Source organism: Onychostoma macrolepis, chromosome 22 (assembly GCF_012432095.1).
Source record: "Onychostoma macrolepis isolate SWU-2019 chromosome 22, ASM1243209v1, whole genome shotgun sequence".
NCBI classification, from domain to species: domain Eukaryota; kingdom Metazoa; phylum Chordata; class Actinopteri; order Cypriniformes; family Cyprinidae; genus Onychostoma; species Onychostoma macrolepis.
This window is the reverse complement of record NC_081176.1, coordinates 29,125,282-29,141,491: the sequence shown is the minus strand read 5'-3', so window position 1 is coordinate 29,141,491 and position 16,210 is coordinate 29,125,282. Positions and strand designations below refer to the sequence as shown.

Below are 16,210 nucleotides of genomic sequence, written 5' to 3'. Positions count from 1 at the left end.
TTCATGCTCACCGGAAGAAAGTCACATGTTTGGAACAAAATGACAATCTCATCTTGATCTCTGTCAAGATACAAATTCACCCTTCTAATGGTGCTACTCCAAAAGTTCTCAACCGCCATAAAAGTTAATGTCACCAGTTCTGCTCGTGTTAGGAGGAAAATGGAGGTGGGGAAAATGTCACTGGAAATGCCATCCACCATGTCACATGTCCAATGCTGTAGCCGCGGTCTGCAGTGATTCTCCATTTCACTCAGGTAGATGCACTCCACCTCCGATTAATGCCGGGTCAGTCCATTGTCAAATACCTCGTCTGTTTCTTTTTATGAGCGCTGTCAACACACCTGACCTTTCGAGTGGATGCAAAAAATGACCCCCAGCGTTCATAAGGGAGATCTATTATCCTGAAACTCATCTGTCTTTGGCTCAGGCAGAGGACTCCAGGGTCATGACCGCATTAAGCACTGGCAGGTGGAAAAAAACCCTTCAGGTCGTTTTGAACGCCAAATGTTGACTTATGAGGATGTGTGTTTGGATGTGTGACAACCCTGGAGAGGTGTTTACTAGCTCGCAAGGAAGCTGATAAAAGTGATAACAATACCAAATTAAAAAGAAATAGAGAAAATTATGGTGTGAAGAGAGATTCTGCTCAGCTTCTGGTGGCTTGGTCCAGACATTTATTTGAAGAAGCTACTCTCAATATGGTTCTTCAAATACAGATAGCGCAGCACATTTATTTATGGACTGAGTACTTTCAGAGGGGTTTGATCGTAATTCAGAAAGGAGAATCACACCAGAAGATAAGCACAGAGTGTGAGGCGCAAGATGGTATGAAGCTATTTAGGTGTGATAATAAGACTCAAGTGTCTTGAAAACAAAATGGATTTTGTGAACGCAAGCCCGCTTTGGCATAAATTGAGTAAACAGAATGTACAATCTTGGCCCTATCTTTTTTCCTCGTTTGGGAGGGACAATTGAAGCAAAATGCATCAGTTAAACATGCCTCCAAGTTTCTCAGTCCCAGAGTTATCTTATCGTCACACTGGCAATCCAGCTTTAGGCACCAATTTTTACCGTGACACCAGTGATCACTTCAGAACGAGAAGGCCACAAGATGCCACGAGATTCTGCGGGCTCTGTTTGTGTGGCTGAATAAAAGACACCTTCACCTGACGGATAGCCCGACAGGACACCTTATTCTTACACCTCCTGACTTGACACAAGACAGGCCCCTGGATTCTGTGGACACAGTATCCGCCACCTTCAGATCAGTCACACTGATAGACAAGATAATGGAGTCCGATAATGGGGCGCCATCCCTAAGCCGAACAATGTTCATCACGGCCCTTCCTGTCATCCACACAGACACATAAATACACAGTTGACAGCTTACAAGGGCTAAGGCTACGATCCAGGGCCTTGATATTATTTGTGTGTCTGTGAGAGACAAGACTGTGAAAGAAAGATGGAGGAACTCGGAAGGGTTTTGCTTTCAAAAACTGTAGGCCTCACTTCAAGCTGATCCCATTTTTGGGTTTTGAGATCTGTTCCTTCTGACTCCTCAAGGTGCAGCTATAGTCAAAGCTTGCTGTAGGTGAAAGAAACTGTCTTTGAATTGAACCGTTTGAATGATGACTTCTTGCTTAGGACCTTGACTTGAGTTGAAAGAGGCAACCTGTAATTGCTTCAGCTGGTGATGGAAGTACAAACATGTCTTCCATATAACAAACAAAACACAGTCGTATGTATATAGTCACTTTCTGACTGACTCATACTTTTAACTATGAAACTTTATTCTGAAGTGGCAACTCTGGGGGGAACTGAAAGTTGTATCATTACCTTTAGGAAAAATATAATTAAGAAGTTGCTTATGAAGTTTGTGAGTTGGTTTCATGAAAGTGTCTCAGGGTGCCTGACAGTAAGTAAATGCAGGTTTACCAAAGGTTTCCCACATCTTTTAACGAATACATTTCCACATCTTTAAAACAAAAAAAAATGTTTTTGAATTACTCATGGTAAATAACAATGGTTTCAGACACTGTATATGCTATCATATATACTGTACATTTATTGAAACTTTAAGGGTCTTTTGTTTGTGTTGTTTTATTTTGTTTGTGGCTTAGCAGTTAGTATATCCTCTCAGACTCCTTGAGCCGTGGTACAAGCTGTGGACAAGAAAAGTTTGAACCGACCTCATCACATTTTTAGCTTCCATTCCTCTTCCTTTTCCCCATAATTCCTTGTCCTTTTCCTGCTGTATTTTGTTTCTTCATTGCAATAACATAATTAAAGTTTAATATTCAGTGCATAAATATGCTTTGTTCCCCCTTTTCTTTCCAAAACTTTCCGAGATTTCCAAAAATTGCATTCAAGCTGCGAGAGCCAATGTAGTTGCATGCCAGGAGAAAGAATTAGCAAAGAAACTGACAGCTTGCAAAATTGTTTTTAGGAAAACACATTGTTCAATACAGCACAGAGCTTTCAATGCAATAATAAGGGATTCTGTTTTCAATGCAGCATGATTGTTACTGTTCTGTTTCATCTTATGTATCACTAAATACGCTGGTGTTTTTCTCTCAAAACCACACAGTTCTCACGTCCACCCCCATGTTTCTGTCCCTCATATATTTTCCTACTTGCCAAATAATTTAATGGAAAAGCTTAGCTCACCATTAAATCAAGCAAGATCAAAAGGCTAATTGAAAAAAAAAAAACAGCATTTGGCTAAAGTTTGCTGGCTGTCAAGCAGGAAGCCCTCTTCAGAGAAGGGAATTAACTTTGAGAAGAATTCATCTGGCCCAACTTGGTCAAAGATCAAGTAATCCCAGACCTGTGTCAAATGGAGAAGAAGCATGAAGATAATTGCAAAGAAAACCCTGAGCGCAACTTAAGTCAAACTCATTTAGAAGTTTTCAAAGGATATGTTGAATTTCTTAGACGCCCACTGGAGCGCTGACCTTTAGGATGGTGTTTGTGTGTACTAGTAGCTAACTTATCGTATGATTTAATCATATTTTTGCTAAGTCACCTTTTTAATACAGTTTCATGGTCTGTAATCATTATTCATGGCCAGTTTATTTTCTCAATTCACCCACCAGTTGCAGGTCTGTTTTATTTTATTTTTTTCTCCAAGTGTTCCATCGGCTTTCCCTTATAAAGTCTTTCGTATTGGTATGTTGATGTGTTCACCCCCAGATATGTACTTGAAAAGAACATAACATTTTCTTTTTGTTCACTAGCCTTTTGAGAGTCATTTCAAGGTTACTTTACAGTTTTTACCGATTAAACGCACACAAAAAAAAATGTCACATGAAGCCTGGGCACAGCGTGCTTTTGCATGCCTTGATAATATAACTGTGAATTGCTCAGAATTTGAGTGCAAGACTTCTAACGCAGAAGACGTGACAAAGCATCTGTCAGAAAATAGAAAACATGCCTGGGCTTTGGTGGATAATACGGGATATTGTTAGCTTGCTAGCGAGGACTGCTGCAGATTAGCTTATCTGAAATTGTGTGAAAACATTTACATATTCAGGTCCCCCTTAATACTGAAATTTGACTCAAAGCAAGTGGTTATTGAACATGCTGGAAAATAGCCCGAATGTTGCTGGCCGTCATTGATGATCTTCTGGGGTCTGTTGCCTCAGCCAAGGACATTTTCATAACTTCATAACAAGCTTTGTTCCAGGAGATAGTTCATCATTTTCGAGAGGTTGAATCATCAAATTTCAGAGTTGAAGTCATCCTTGACTGTACATTAGGAGGACATAGGAGTAGAATCGGTGCAATTTTATGCTAAACGGTGTTAAGTGACCGTTTTAGTGTTTGTGTATATTCTCAGCATGACCTCTTCTGAGGTGAGCGACTTAAATGCGGCACTCGCTGTTTCATTACATAACTGAAAAAACAGTGAGTATATTATGCAGCTTGTCCAAGATGATAAATGTGGCGCTGCGGCTTGCAACGACAGCTGGTGGGTGATGTGAAAGTCTATTTCTGTTTGTTTCTGATATCTGCCAAACACCAATTTTTTATTATGAATATGCCAAACTGCAGCGCATTGGTCTTTCTGCTTTACAATATAGTCAGGCACGATTAGTGCTGGGTGACATGACTAAAAATACATATAGACACTGTATTTTGATTGTATACAATATATGTTTCAGTATTAATGTAATTGCTGTTATATTTTTTTTCTTCAACTGGACGAATTATCATTTTAATCATTGTTGTCAATAAGATTAACATTTTAATAATTTTGAGTCTTCTTAACATGGAGTTCAGATCAATTTAATTGGGTTTAAAATGTGTTTCTATATTTATATTTTATAATGTATGTGAAAATAATTTTGTCATGTGTTATGTTAAGTGAACTTTTAGGTGACACTAGCCTTCACATACAATGCATTATAAAAGTATTTTTAATGCATTGATTTTGCTGTAATGCACCTTTGCATGTTCTCCCTTTCTCTATATTTATTATAATATTATTTATTATAATGTATTTATTTATTCACCATTACACCTTTAGAAAGTATAATGAATTAAAACACGTAACAAACAGCCAATTTCAGATGTAACAAGGAATCTGCAAATTTTATTATACATTTTTAACTTTGTTTACAATTACTTTTGAAATTATATTAATAATATGTTAATAATGTAATCCATTATATCTTTTCATAAATAATTGTAACCATAATTTTATATGATATGCATTATACATAAAGGCTTCAAGTAAAAGTGTTACCAACTTTTTTTTTTTTTTTTACTACCAAAAGTTTCAACCCAGCGTACCTCAAACCTTAATTTTATTGAATAGAATGTATTTTGTCATGAATGTATGGTTGTTGAGTGTCACTGTAATTTGTGTGTTCAATGTTGCATTGAACACACAAATTACAGTGACACTCAACAACCATACATTCATGAAAAAAAATACATTCTATTCAATAAAATTAAGGTTCGAGGCAAAAATTCAATAGTTTTACATTAGCTCATTTAAGTAAGTATCACTTGCGTCAGTAGACAGAGATCCAAAATCAGCGCAGCCTTTTCTCAGTTTCCATTTAATATAAGTTTCATTGCAAAAACTCACAGTATACCAGCATTCATATTATGACCGTGTCAAGAAGACAGCCGGCAGATACAATTGCCTATGAAAGTTTGAGTAATTGACATTCAATACGGAATCACGACAGGAAACACTCCATCATTTTCCATTATAAGAGCTGACGGAAATAAAAATTGGGCCAACTCAGTTTAGCAACTGCAATGTCAGTGAATCTAACCACCGCCTTTTCGTCTGGTTTCAGATTCCGCAGATCAGCTACGCCTCCACCGCTCCAGAGCTGAGCGATGACCGCCGGTACGATTTCTTCTCTCGCGTGGTACCTCCCGACTCCTTCCAGGCGCAAGCCATGGTGGACATAGTGAAACTGATGGGGTGGAACTACGTGTCTACAGTGGCCTCGGAGGGAAGCTACGGCGAGAAAGGAGTCGAGGCCTTCATGCAGATTTCCAGAGAAGCCGGTGAGCCAGACAAAACAATAAACAAGAAGTCTTTGAAGATAAAGTCCTGAAAAACTCAAAGCAGTCTCTGCATAAGTAAACAGAAGTGTTGTTAAGACTTATTTTGGTTGTACTAATAACGACCTGTCAGTTTCATCAGTGTTTACAGAAAACAAGCCTTATTTACTGAGAAATGTTTGGATTGCTTTACTCATTCATCTCTACAATACAAAGTTGATTGCTTGAGACAGCTTCAAGCCATCAATTTTCCCTCAACAAGTGGCTCACCTCTCAAATAAATGAATATGTAAATAACACAATTGTCTGTTAACAGTGGGGATGTTGTGTCTCTGAGACACTTTTCACACAAATGTCTTGCAAAACAAAGGGTGATGTGCTCCAAGGAAGAAGATTAATTCCAGATGTCTCCCTCATTAGTGAGTGAAGCCAATTACTGGAACTTGACTTGTACCTTTTAGGGCACAAATTAGATGGTAAGGTGTAACCTGACATGATGAGTAATTGGGGTTGCTTAATGGGGCCTATGGTTTGTCAATAAAAAATCCTCTTGATTGTTTCATGCTACTTAAGAAAAGTGTGAGAAGTCTTGTATGGACGGTCAATTTGTAAACAAACCATTCTCTTGCATTTTTTAATGAATCGGTTGAACTCGTCCACAAAATCTTTGTTGTCTTTGTTCATGGCTGTTTGGCAGGATCTGTAATTAATTGAAACAGTTCTTCAACTCACAGAATCACTGCACCAAAGTGGTTCTTTGAAACAATTCAACCGACTTTAAAAAAGTTTTATAGTTTTATTGTGAATGATTCGTCAGCTTGAGTCTTTCAGCTTGATTCAGACTGTTTTGTCAGTTATTTAAAAGTCATATTTCAAGGACTTTCATTTTTAAACTCTCCCGTTCAGCTGCCTTGTTTCACCCTCTTTTCATGATCCAGTCAATTTCAGATGAAAAAATAAATAAAAATACCACCATAGTTTTTATATATTTAATATTCTGTTTATACTGAAATACATTGCATTATAGAAGGAAAATAGATGCCATTTTTGACTTTAGGGAAGCACAACACAATCTCATAGCAATTTGTAACTATTTTACATTTTGGCAAATTGGCAGCTAATTCGTACAGTCTCATTCATTCGTTTTCATATAATATTTCTACACCTCACTGATGGTTAGGTATGGGGTGGACCTTCATGCTTACCTTTTTTCTAAAAAAAATGTAGATTCTTCAGGGCCCTGCACATTAAATACAGACAAAAATGTTTATTATTGCCATGGATAAAGACATGTTCCCTCTTCTGTTCCTTCATTTTATTAATTTGTTCCCTCATTTAAGTTAAATCGTTGCCACAAGTTAATATTTGTTCCCTCATTTTAGTTAAATCCTGGTCACGAATAAAAAAACTGTTCCAACTTAACATAATTTCTTCCCTTTTTTAAATCGTTGCCAGTTTATACTAATTTGTTCCCTCATTTTTATTTATTCATATAATTTGTATAATGTGGCCACAATTTACTACAACAAGGGAACAAATTAAATAGTTAATTCTATTAATTCTAATCTGTGAGCACAATATATATTTTATTTCTGCATGTCATGTGTGGGACTCCATATAATTCACATTGTGCAAATTCATACAGAATCACCACCTCAATAAATACTTTCATATTCCTGTGATATTGAGTTGGAGGGGAGATTAAGCATGTTGTAATGTTTTGGCTAAATGTGTCGTGTAATTATTTTTAAAAAAGCACAGCATTTTGTGTGAAGTGCCTCAAGTGCTAGAGGGAAAGACTTCTTATGATACGTGCTAAGGCTTTCCAAGGAGACTTTGGCGCAGAGGTCAGTATGTTGGCAAAAACAACAGTGCTCAGAGCTGTTTGGCAGGGTGTTTCACTGTGGTTACTTTATGGCCACAAATTTAGGCGGATAATGAATGTTCTTTTACTGTACATTTACTGAAAGGGACATTGAGCCTCATTCATGGAACACAACAGAAGAAACAGTGTTATAACCTGCTATGTCAAATAAGAATTCAAAATCCAAAATGTCATAGAAATCTGTGAGTAGCTATCTTTATGTTGTAGCAGCTCACATATGGATTCTCTCTGGATTCACAGAGGCTTTTCAGCACTCAGCGAATTCTGTTAATTGGGTTTACTGTCCAATTTAGCAGTGAGGTGGAATATATCTCTTCTGTCAGTGCGGTGGAACTCAGATTAGCAACATTTCTCGCTTCATCACAAGTTTTTTATCACTTCTCCTTTTTGCGAGTATTCTTTGCAGAATTTATTTTGAAATTAAACCAAACGAAACACCTACGTCCACACCTACCTTCAGGTATTTGTCATCTTCTCTTCGCATGCCAGATTTGCCAACCACCCCGGCTTGTTCATTAATTTTTATTTATGAAGCGATTTACAGTCCACTCAGGATTTGAAGAGAGGAGACAGTTATTAATGATCCTAATTTGCGTATTTGATTATCCTGTATGAGTGGCAGTTCGCACTGTTTATCACTCTTATTGCTTTGGCGCACAAGTGGCACAGCGCTCATCCTGTGGGAGACTATGGAAATGCCTTTTCATATGGTTGAGAACCCAGCGCTGTGTGATGTGGAATGCCTTTGACTTCATTATCCTCAACTACAGTATGTTTGTATGCATGTGCATAACCGATGACATTAAGACTTTAACGTGCTACATTTAATTCCAATTAAACATGCTCACTGAACTTCTGTCCACTAGAGGAGAAGATGCACCTGAAAGCATTTCTAAAAAGACGCATGTTGAATGCTCTCGGGATGCTGTGGTGAGGGTTGCGGTGGTCTGTTTTTTTTCATTAAATACATTAAGGAAACATCGCTGCAGTCTTCATGTACGAAATGAACAGTTGTTTGAAAGACTAATCATGAATACAAATCAATGACGATTAATAAAATTAAGCACCGCCCTTTTTCATTGTCGAATATCATTTTAGTTTGAAAATGGCACATTATGGACTTAAAATAGGTTGGGAATGGTTTTTCAAATTTGTATTTATTTATTGCAGTTGCTAAGTTGTTCTGAGTGGTTCCTAGGGAGTTCTGGGTGGTTGTTAAGGCAATGCTAGCTGCAGGGTGTTATTCGATTAAGTTGTTTTGAGTGGCAGTTAACGCATTGCATAGTTGCTAAAAGTGTGTGCACACCAAACGGGAATATAATATTCGTATTGCGTTATCGCTCTAGATTACTTGCGGGATTTTTTTGTGTCAGTCACTCCATTTTCTGATACAACTGGACGCGACAATAAGCTCTTCGCTGATTGGCTTGCGTGACAACGTGTCATGCAAATTTTCCGCTCAAGTTGAAATTTTTCAACTTGCATGAAAGACGCAATTGAGGCGTATATCGCCTGGTGTGAATTCACATCTATTCTCGTTTTTGTGTTCTGTGTGGTTTTTAAAATTTTGCCGTGGTTTCTAGGGTGTTGTGGGTGGTTGCTAAGGCATTTCTCGCTGCAGGATGTTCTCACAAGATTGCTAAGATGTTTTGAGTGTTGTCAGCAAACCAATGTGCAGTTTCTAAGGAATTATGTGTGATTGTTAGCATTTTGATATTTGGTTGCTAACCCTGCAAACAGACCTGCGGTGACCCTTTACGGGCCCACTTAGGGCTAGCCTAAGGACCCCCAGTAGGCTGCCAGCGCAGGGGCCCCTGAAAATTTGCTAATTGACAAAATGTTGGCCCCTTAGCACTGGCAGCCCTCACTTAGCCCCCAGGAAGCCCTTACTAGGCCCACACAGGGCCAGCACTATTAATCTACAACAGGGGTGCCCAACCCTGGTCCTGGAGATCTACCTTCCTGCAGAGTTCAGTTCCAACCCTGATCAAACACACCTGTCTGTAATTATCGAGTGCTCCTTCAGATCCTAATTGGTTGGTTCAGTTGTGTTCGAACAGGGTTGGAGCTGAACTCTCCAGGAAGGTAGATCTCCAGGAGCAGGGCTGGGCACCCCTGATCTACAACAATACATCCGTTTCACTATCAATACTTTCCAGCTACTATAACTTATGTCTTTTGGGAAAATAGTTATTATACATTTGAAATGGATGCAGTCACCACATAACTAATATATGTATTGTCAAAAAGGGATTTCAAATCAATTTATTAAATACAAAATAGAAAACATTCAATTCAGGTTAATACAGCTACATACAGTCAAAAATGTAAATACACAAAAGTACAAAAAACAAAAGAAAGCAATTTAAAGGCCATACATACAAGTAACATCTCTGTACAAAAAAAAAAAAACAAACAAAAAAAAACTCCTTATTTTAGACTGGGCTTGAAATGACATTTCCCAACCAGGACACAGCACAATATGCTTAGCAGGTGAGCCATGCTGGCTACTGCTGCTTGTTATTGCTAACTCCCTCTACCCACATGGCTTTACTTAAGGAAACCAAAAACACCCTTGCACCCCTAGTGGTAAGGTAGAAAACTGCCCACAAAATTCTTGTTAAGAGGCTCATGTCTGTTACACCTCAACTATGACTCGTGAGACCCACTTTCCTGCAGAGTTTAGCTACAACTTGATCAAACTCACCCACCTGTGATTTTCTAATGATCCTGAAGACATTGATTAGCATGCTCAGGTGTGTTAGATTAGGGTTAGAGCTTAACTCTGCAGGAAAGTGGATCTCACAAGCCAGATTTGACGATCCCTGGCCTATATGAAACAACAGGTTCTGAAAAAGTCTCTTTTGGTTTGAACCATTCCAGTTCAATTGAGTTGCTAAATAATGGCCAGTCAATGTTGTTAGTATTCACACAAAACCTGCATGGGCCCAAAGGTACAAACGTTGCTCTGGGCCCAAATGGGCTGGCCCACACTGGGGCATCATGGGACTAATGTCGGCAGTCTGCTAGTGAGGGCTGTTCACAGAGAGCCCACGGTGAGCCCAAAGCTGTGGGCCCCACCTGGGCAAGCCCACACTGGGCCTGTTTAGGTTTGGTGTGGGCTGTCCCTAGTCCACTGTGCCCGCAAAAAGCCAGCATGGGCCCCGTAGGGGCATGTTTGCAGGGAAGGCATTGCTATCTTAAATTTGTTAGGATGCTCTGAGTGGTTGTTAGTGCATTGATGGGTGTTCTATGTAATTGGTAACATTTTTCTCATTGTTCTCTGTGATTGTTAGCATTTTGCTATGCGATTGCTAGGTAGCTGTAAGTGGTTGCTAATGCTTTCCTAGCTGTAGAGTGTAATTGTAAGATTGTTAAGATGTTCTGAGTGGTTGTTAGGATTTTGCTGTGCAGTTGCTAAGGTGTTCTGTGTGATCAATAGCATTATAGTATGTGGTTGCTAGGCTTTCCTGTAGCTCAAATAGTAGAGCATGGCGCTAGCAAAGCCAAGATCATGGGTTCGATTCCCAGGGAAAGCAAGAGCTGATAAAATGTAAAAAAAACTGTAACTTGAATGCAATGTAAGTCGCTTTGGATAAAAGCGTCTGCTAAATACATAAATGTAAATGTAAGTTATAAGTGGTTGCTGAGGTAATGCTAGCTGTGGGGTGTTGATATAAGTTTGTTAAGGTGATCTGAGTGGTTGTTAGGATGTTTATGTGCAGTTGCTAGGATATTCTGAGCGGTTGTTATCATTTTGCTATTGGATTTTGGGTGTATGCTAAGGCATTGTTAATAACTTTAGGATTTATTTTTTAATTTTTTTATACCTCTTGTATGAAATGTAGCAATTTATTATTCTAAAAAAAAGAGAGCACTTTTTAGTCTTTTGTGTTTTAAATTGTTCTTAGGTTTGGAATAATGATTATTGTATCAATATTTTCATAGCTTTTTCACAGCTGACTTAACTTTTCACACATTTTGCACATCATCTAGTACTTTACGTTGACTAGATTTTGTCCATAGATTTTGTGCGCATCCAATAAAATACAGGACATCCCAAGGGCTAACCTGTCTTTAATACTGCACAGAAGTGACTTCTAGTGTTGTCTGATCTCTCATCAAAATTTCAACAGATCCTGCCGAGGATGTGATTTGGTTTAGAGTAGTTAGAGTGTTCAGATGGTCTTACCCAAATAAACACACTCATGCCTGAGATGAGGGCAGCCAAGGAGAAAACGGATTGATTCATATTAAATGAGAGTTTGTTTGTCAAACGGCTTTTTTTGGTTTGGATGTAATCAAGCTCTCGGAGATTGTAGAGGTGTAACAGGCACTCTTCTGCTATAAATAAAAGTTTTATTTGGTGAGTTAAATCTCTTTGCAGCTTTTGTTTCTTTCATCAGTTCCAGAAACATTTTTTAAATTAAAACCAGAAGACTCAAAACTCAACGCCATGATGTTAGTGTTTTGTACTTTTCAGTGGTAGATGTCGTTTTTTGAATATGCAGTTGCTAGGGTGTTCCAGGTTGTTGCTATGACATTACTAGGTGCAGGTCGTTGCTTGTTGCTGTGGTGTTTTAAAAGGTTTTGGCTGCATTGCTGTGGAGTTGCTAAGGTGTTCTGAGTGGCTGTTAGCTATGTGGTTACTAGGGGGTTCTAGGTGGTTGCTAAGGTCGATAGTGTTCTGAGTGTTCTTGTTAGGTTGTTGGTGTGCAGTTGTTAAGGTGCATTATACATTATTGTACAGTTTATATGATGTTCTGAGTGGTTGCTAGGGTATTTCTAGATGTAGGGTGTTGCTTTATGGTTGTTAGGAAGTTCAGAGTGGTTGTTAGTATGTTGCTATGTTGTTGCAACTGGTTCCGGCTGGTTTGTAAGGCATTGCTAACTGTAAGGTGTTGCTATGAGGTTGCTAAGGTGTTCTGAGTTGTTAGGATGTTGCTGTACAGCAAATAAGGTGCCGTGAGTGGTTGTTAGGATGTTGCTGCTCGCAGTGGTTGTTAACGTATTACTGTGCAATTTCTATGATATTCTTAGTGGTTGCTAAGGCATTGCTTGCTGCAGGGTGTTGTGTTCCGAGTGGTTTTTAGGATGTTGCTGTTCAATTTCTAAGGTGTAATGCGTTTTTTTCTAAGTGATTGTCAGGATGTTGCTATGAAGTTGCTAAGATGCTTTGAGTGGTTGTTAATATTTTACTATGTGGTTGCTTAGGAGTTCTGGGTGGTTGCTAAGATTGCTATCTGCAAGGGTGTTTCAGTGAGATTGCTAAGATGTTCTGAGTGGTTGTCAACATTTTGCTATGAGGTTTCTAAAGAGTTCTGGGTGGTTGCTAAGCCATTTGATCATTTTAGAAAGTGCTAGTTGTACTGAATGGTTTTTAGGATGTTGCTGTACAGTCGATGAGGTATTTTGACTTTTTTTTTTTAACATTTTGTAATGTGGCTGCTGGGGTGTTCTGAGTGGTTGCTAAGCCATTGCTAGCTGCAGGGTGTTGCTATGAGGTTACTAAGGTGTTCTGAGTAGTTATTATTATCATGTTGCTATGTGGCTGCTGGGGTATTCTGTGTGGTTGCTATGACATGCTTGGTGCTGGATCTAGGTATGAGACAGAGTTTACAGCTGAGACACACGCATGGATAAATTCAGACAGTGAGCGTGACTGTACCATTCACCTGTCTACCCAATGCATTATACAGGCAGTGAGAGGCTAACATACCCCCCACCCGCACCCACAGCCCTATATCGCAGGTTTTAGGCAAAAATTGTCATTTTAGTACATCACTACTAGTAATAGTCTTACAAATATCGCTAATTAGCCAGTGTCCACTGCATTTTTTAACAATATGTAATGAGATCATTAGGTATCCCATTCTGGAAGTTCCTGATGTCGTTGTTAGGTAAGACAGCTGCTTTGATTTTAGTTGTGATTCCTACTTTCCTGCATATTTTAGATCAGCTCAGAGAACAAAGGGGAAGAAATTGGGCTATTTGAATCTCTCTATCATCATTGTCTACATCTTCAAATTCCTTTGAAGGCTTAGCAGGATAATATCCATATTGCAGCTGTGAAAACGATCACTTGCAGCTGTCCAGACTCGGAAGAATCGGGTCAGAACCTTTGATCCTTCAACTGCGGTGTCGCAGACAATGTTTTCATCAGTATTATGAATTATAGGCAAAGTGAACATGCAGAGGCTCTGGAGATGATAGGACTCAGCTTGAAGTAATTTATCAATCAGTAACTTCAAAATGGCAGTGTGTTTGTATCATTTCAGTGCTTTTGAGATATGCAGGATTGGGTCATTCTTAAAGAAACAAAGGTTCTGTTTAACAATATGCCTAGACAGCATATTGTGTTATGTTTTTTTGCACTAATACACTATTAGCTTAGCAAACATGCTAATGACAAACTCTAGTGGAATCAATCTCAGTTACATTTATTCATTTGGAAGATACTTTTATCTGAAGCAGCTTACATTTGCATTAATATTTTATCAGTTGATGCATTCCTTGGGAGTCAAACCCATTATCTTGGCGTTACTAGCGCCATACAATTCTGTTTGAGCTCCTGAAACAAATCCCCCACACAAAGATACTGCATATGGAGAGTGTCCCAAGTCTGTCACCTTACTAGGCAGCTGCTTGTGTAGACAGTGAAGCAGCTCTCTATGTTTTCGAACAGAGTAATTATCTCTGGCTGTATCAGTGTAAATATGCCATCCAGGAAGCACAGCATCTCATTTGGCAAGACCGCTGTCACATAATGACTACAATAGTGAAAGTGTTGACTGAAATTGAGACTGTGGACTAAACATTAATGAGGTGGGTGTACATTTAAGTGTTGGTGCTACGCTGTCACTTCTGGTAGCATGAATTGTGGTATCATATTCTTTTAGATGCGAATTAAACATCTGTGGGGTCATTTCTAATGTTACATAAAATGAAGCATAAAATGAGCAGCATAAAATGATCCAAGATCATTACAAGAATAGCAGTGCATTCATTTTTTGGGCTTATTTTAGATCAAATAAATCTCAATGCAAACTTCTTGATGTTGTTTACACCTCTGCAAGGCCCAGATGATAAAATGAACCATACCATCTCCCTGAAATTCATCATTATACCAAACCACTGTCAATGTAGGCAGCTCTGACTTGTTTTCTATCCCTGAATTGCACTGGAGTAAGATTTTGTGGATCTCAGATGTCAGAAAAAAAATTTAGTTTCTTAACTTTTTCTTCTCTGCAGCCGCAAGATCTAGGAGAACCTTAACATCTGATGATAAATGATTTTGGCCTCCAGCTCTTTGAATCTTAATTGTTGCTAAATGACAAGTTTTATTATTTGCCCCCAGATATGTCTTCATGAAATGTGATCGATATTTGTTGATATTTGGCTTAATAATTAACTTGGGAACTCATTAGTGTGGGTGTCACTATCTTGGATTACATTTAAGAGATGGACTAAGTGGAGCAAGATTGAAAACGTTCCCTGCTTGGAATGAATCAATTCAATAATTAGTGTCACCCCCAGTGGAAGTGGTCATCACTTTAATTTCACAGTTGTCTTGCCTTACATTCTCCCTGGAAAGTGGTAGGTTCGGTTCCTCTCAATCGCCCACGAACCACCGAGAGTTGCAAACTAGGACATGAAAGTGCACTGCTGTGAATTAGACCCTCGAAAGACCTCGCTGTTCCTCAGTGCATCTGTAGACGGTTGCCCTTCGTTTCTGGGTTGTGATCGCTTGGTTGATTCCAGGCTTAAGTCTCATAATAGCACTGGATCAAAGGCAGATGGCTATTAGCTAGTCAGTCACATAGACTCGACTTGGGCTCAGGTAACAATTTAGTGCCCTGTGGAGTCTTGAGTTGAATGGGGAAAGCTGTTATTAAGATGTCTCTCCCCCTGTTCTTCTCAGGCGGTGAACACAGTGCCAACATATCAATGAGAGCTTTTCACACAGCGAAGCCTTTCACCAATACATTATTCATCCCCCTCCCAGGACTCTACCCTTCTCCATCAGCACCAGTGTCCCACAAATTGTACATGCAGGGAATTCTGTGCCACTATGCCCTATTTTGTGAGCCACTGTATTGGAATCTGAAATGCCTGAAAAAGAGAGAAGGAGCCACTGGGAATTAACTGATTTTTTTTTTCCTATTCCATCTTTGAAAAAGACAGCAGAGGCTCACATAGTGATGGACTAATGAGGTGTGACTTGACCTTTGCCAAAATTGTCACAGGAGCTCCACCCTGATCAATAGGTGTTCAGTTAAGGGCTTGTTTGATGGTTGTAAACTGAACAGTTGATTAATGATTAACGTTGAATTGCATGGGTACACAGTGCAATTGACCTGCAGACAAGACGTAGGTCAGAGTTTGTGCAGCGAGTGTGTGATTTTTATTTATTTTTTTCCCCACTACTTGTAGCTTGTAAATTACCATCCTTCTGCTCTGCCACGGTAGAAAGCCATCACTGTAGGGGTTGGCAATATGAGCAAAATTTTATATCATGCTATGAGTCATTTTATATCACGGTAATGAGATCTATGTATCAAGATGTTTGGTGCAGAACATCTGCAGTTCCGTTCCAAAACCTTCTAAGCTATTTATGTAGGCAGCATGGTAGGATGCAAAAAAAGTAAGCAGCATGATTGGCTGCCCTAAGATACTCAAAGGTAGATTGGCATGTGTGTTGTGTAAAAGGAAATTCCATTATGAGAAAATGAGTGAAAAGAATTAAGTGCAGTAGTCAGGTTCTGGAAATAAAAATCCTATTAATTTTCTCCATAGGGG

General features: G+C 38.9%; 1 protein-coding gene across 4 annotated transcripts in view; it reads left to right on the top strand.

Annotated features, from left to right (window-relative positions):
- LOC131530056 (metabotropic glutamate receptor 7) overlaps nt 1-16,210 on the top strand; it is a 219,923-nt gene that overhangs the window by 48,611 nt on the left and 155,102 nt on the right. For all 4 annotated transcript variants that reach the window (XM_058760127.1, XM_058760126.1, XM_058760128.1 and 1 more), the window contains exon 2: nt 5,313-5,529. In XM_058760127.1, the coding sequence (XP_058616110.1) occupies nt 5,313-5,529 (217 nt within the window). The remainder of the gene's footprint in view (nt 1-5,312; nt 5,530-16,210) is intronic.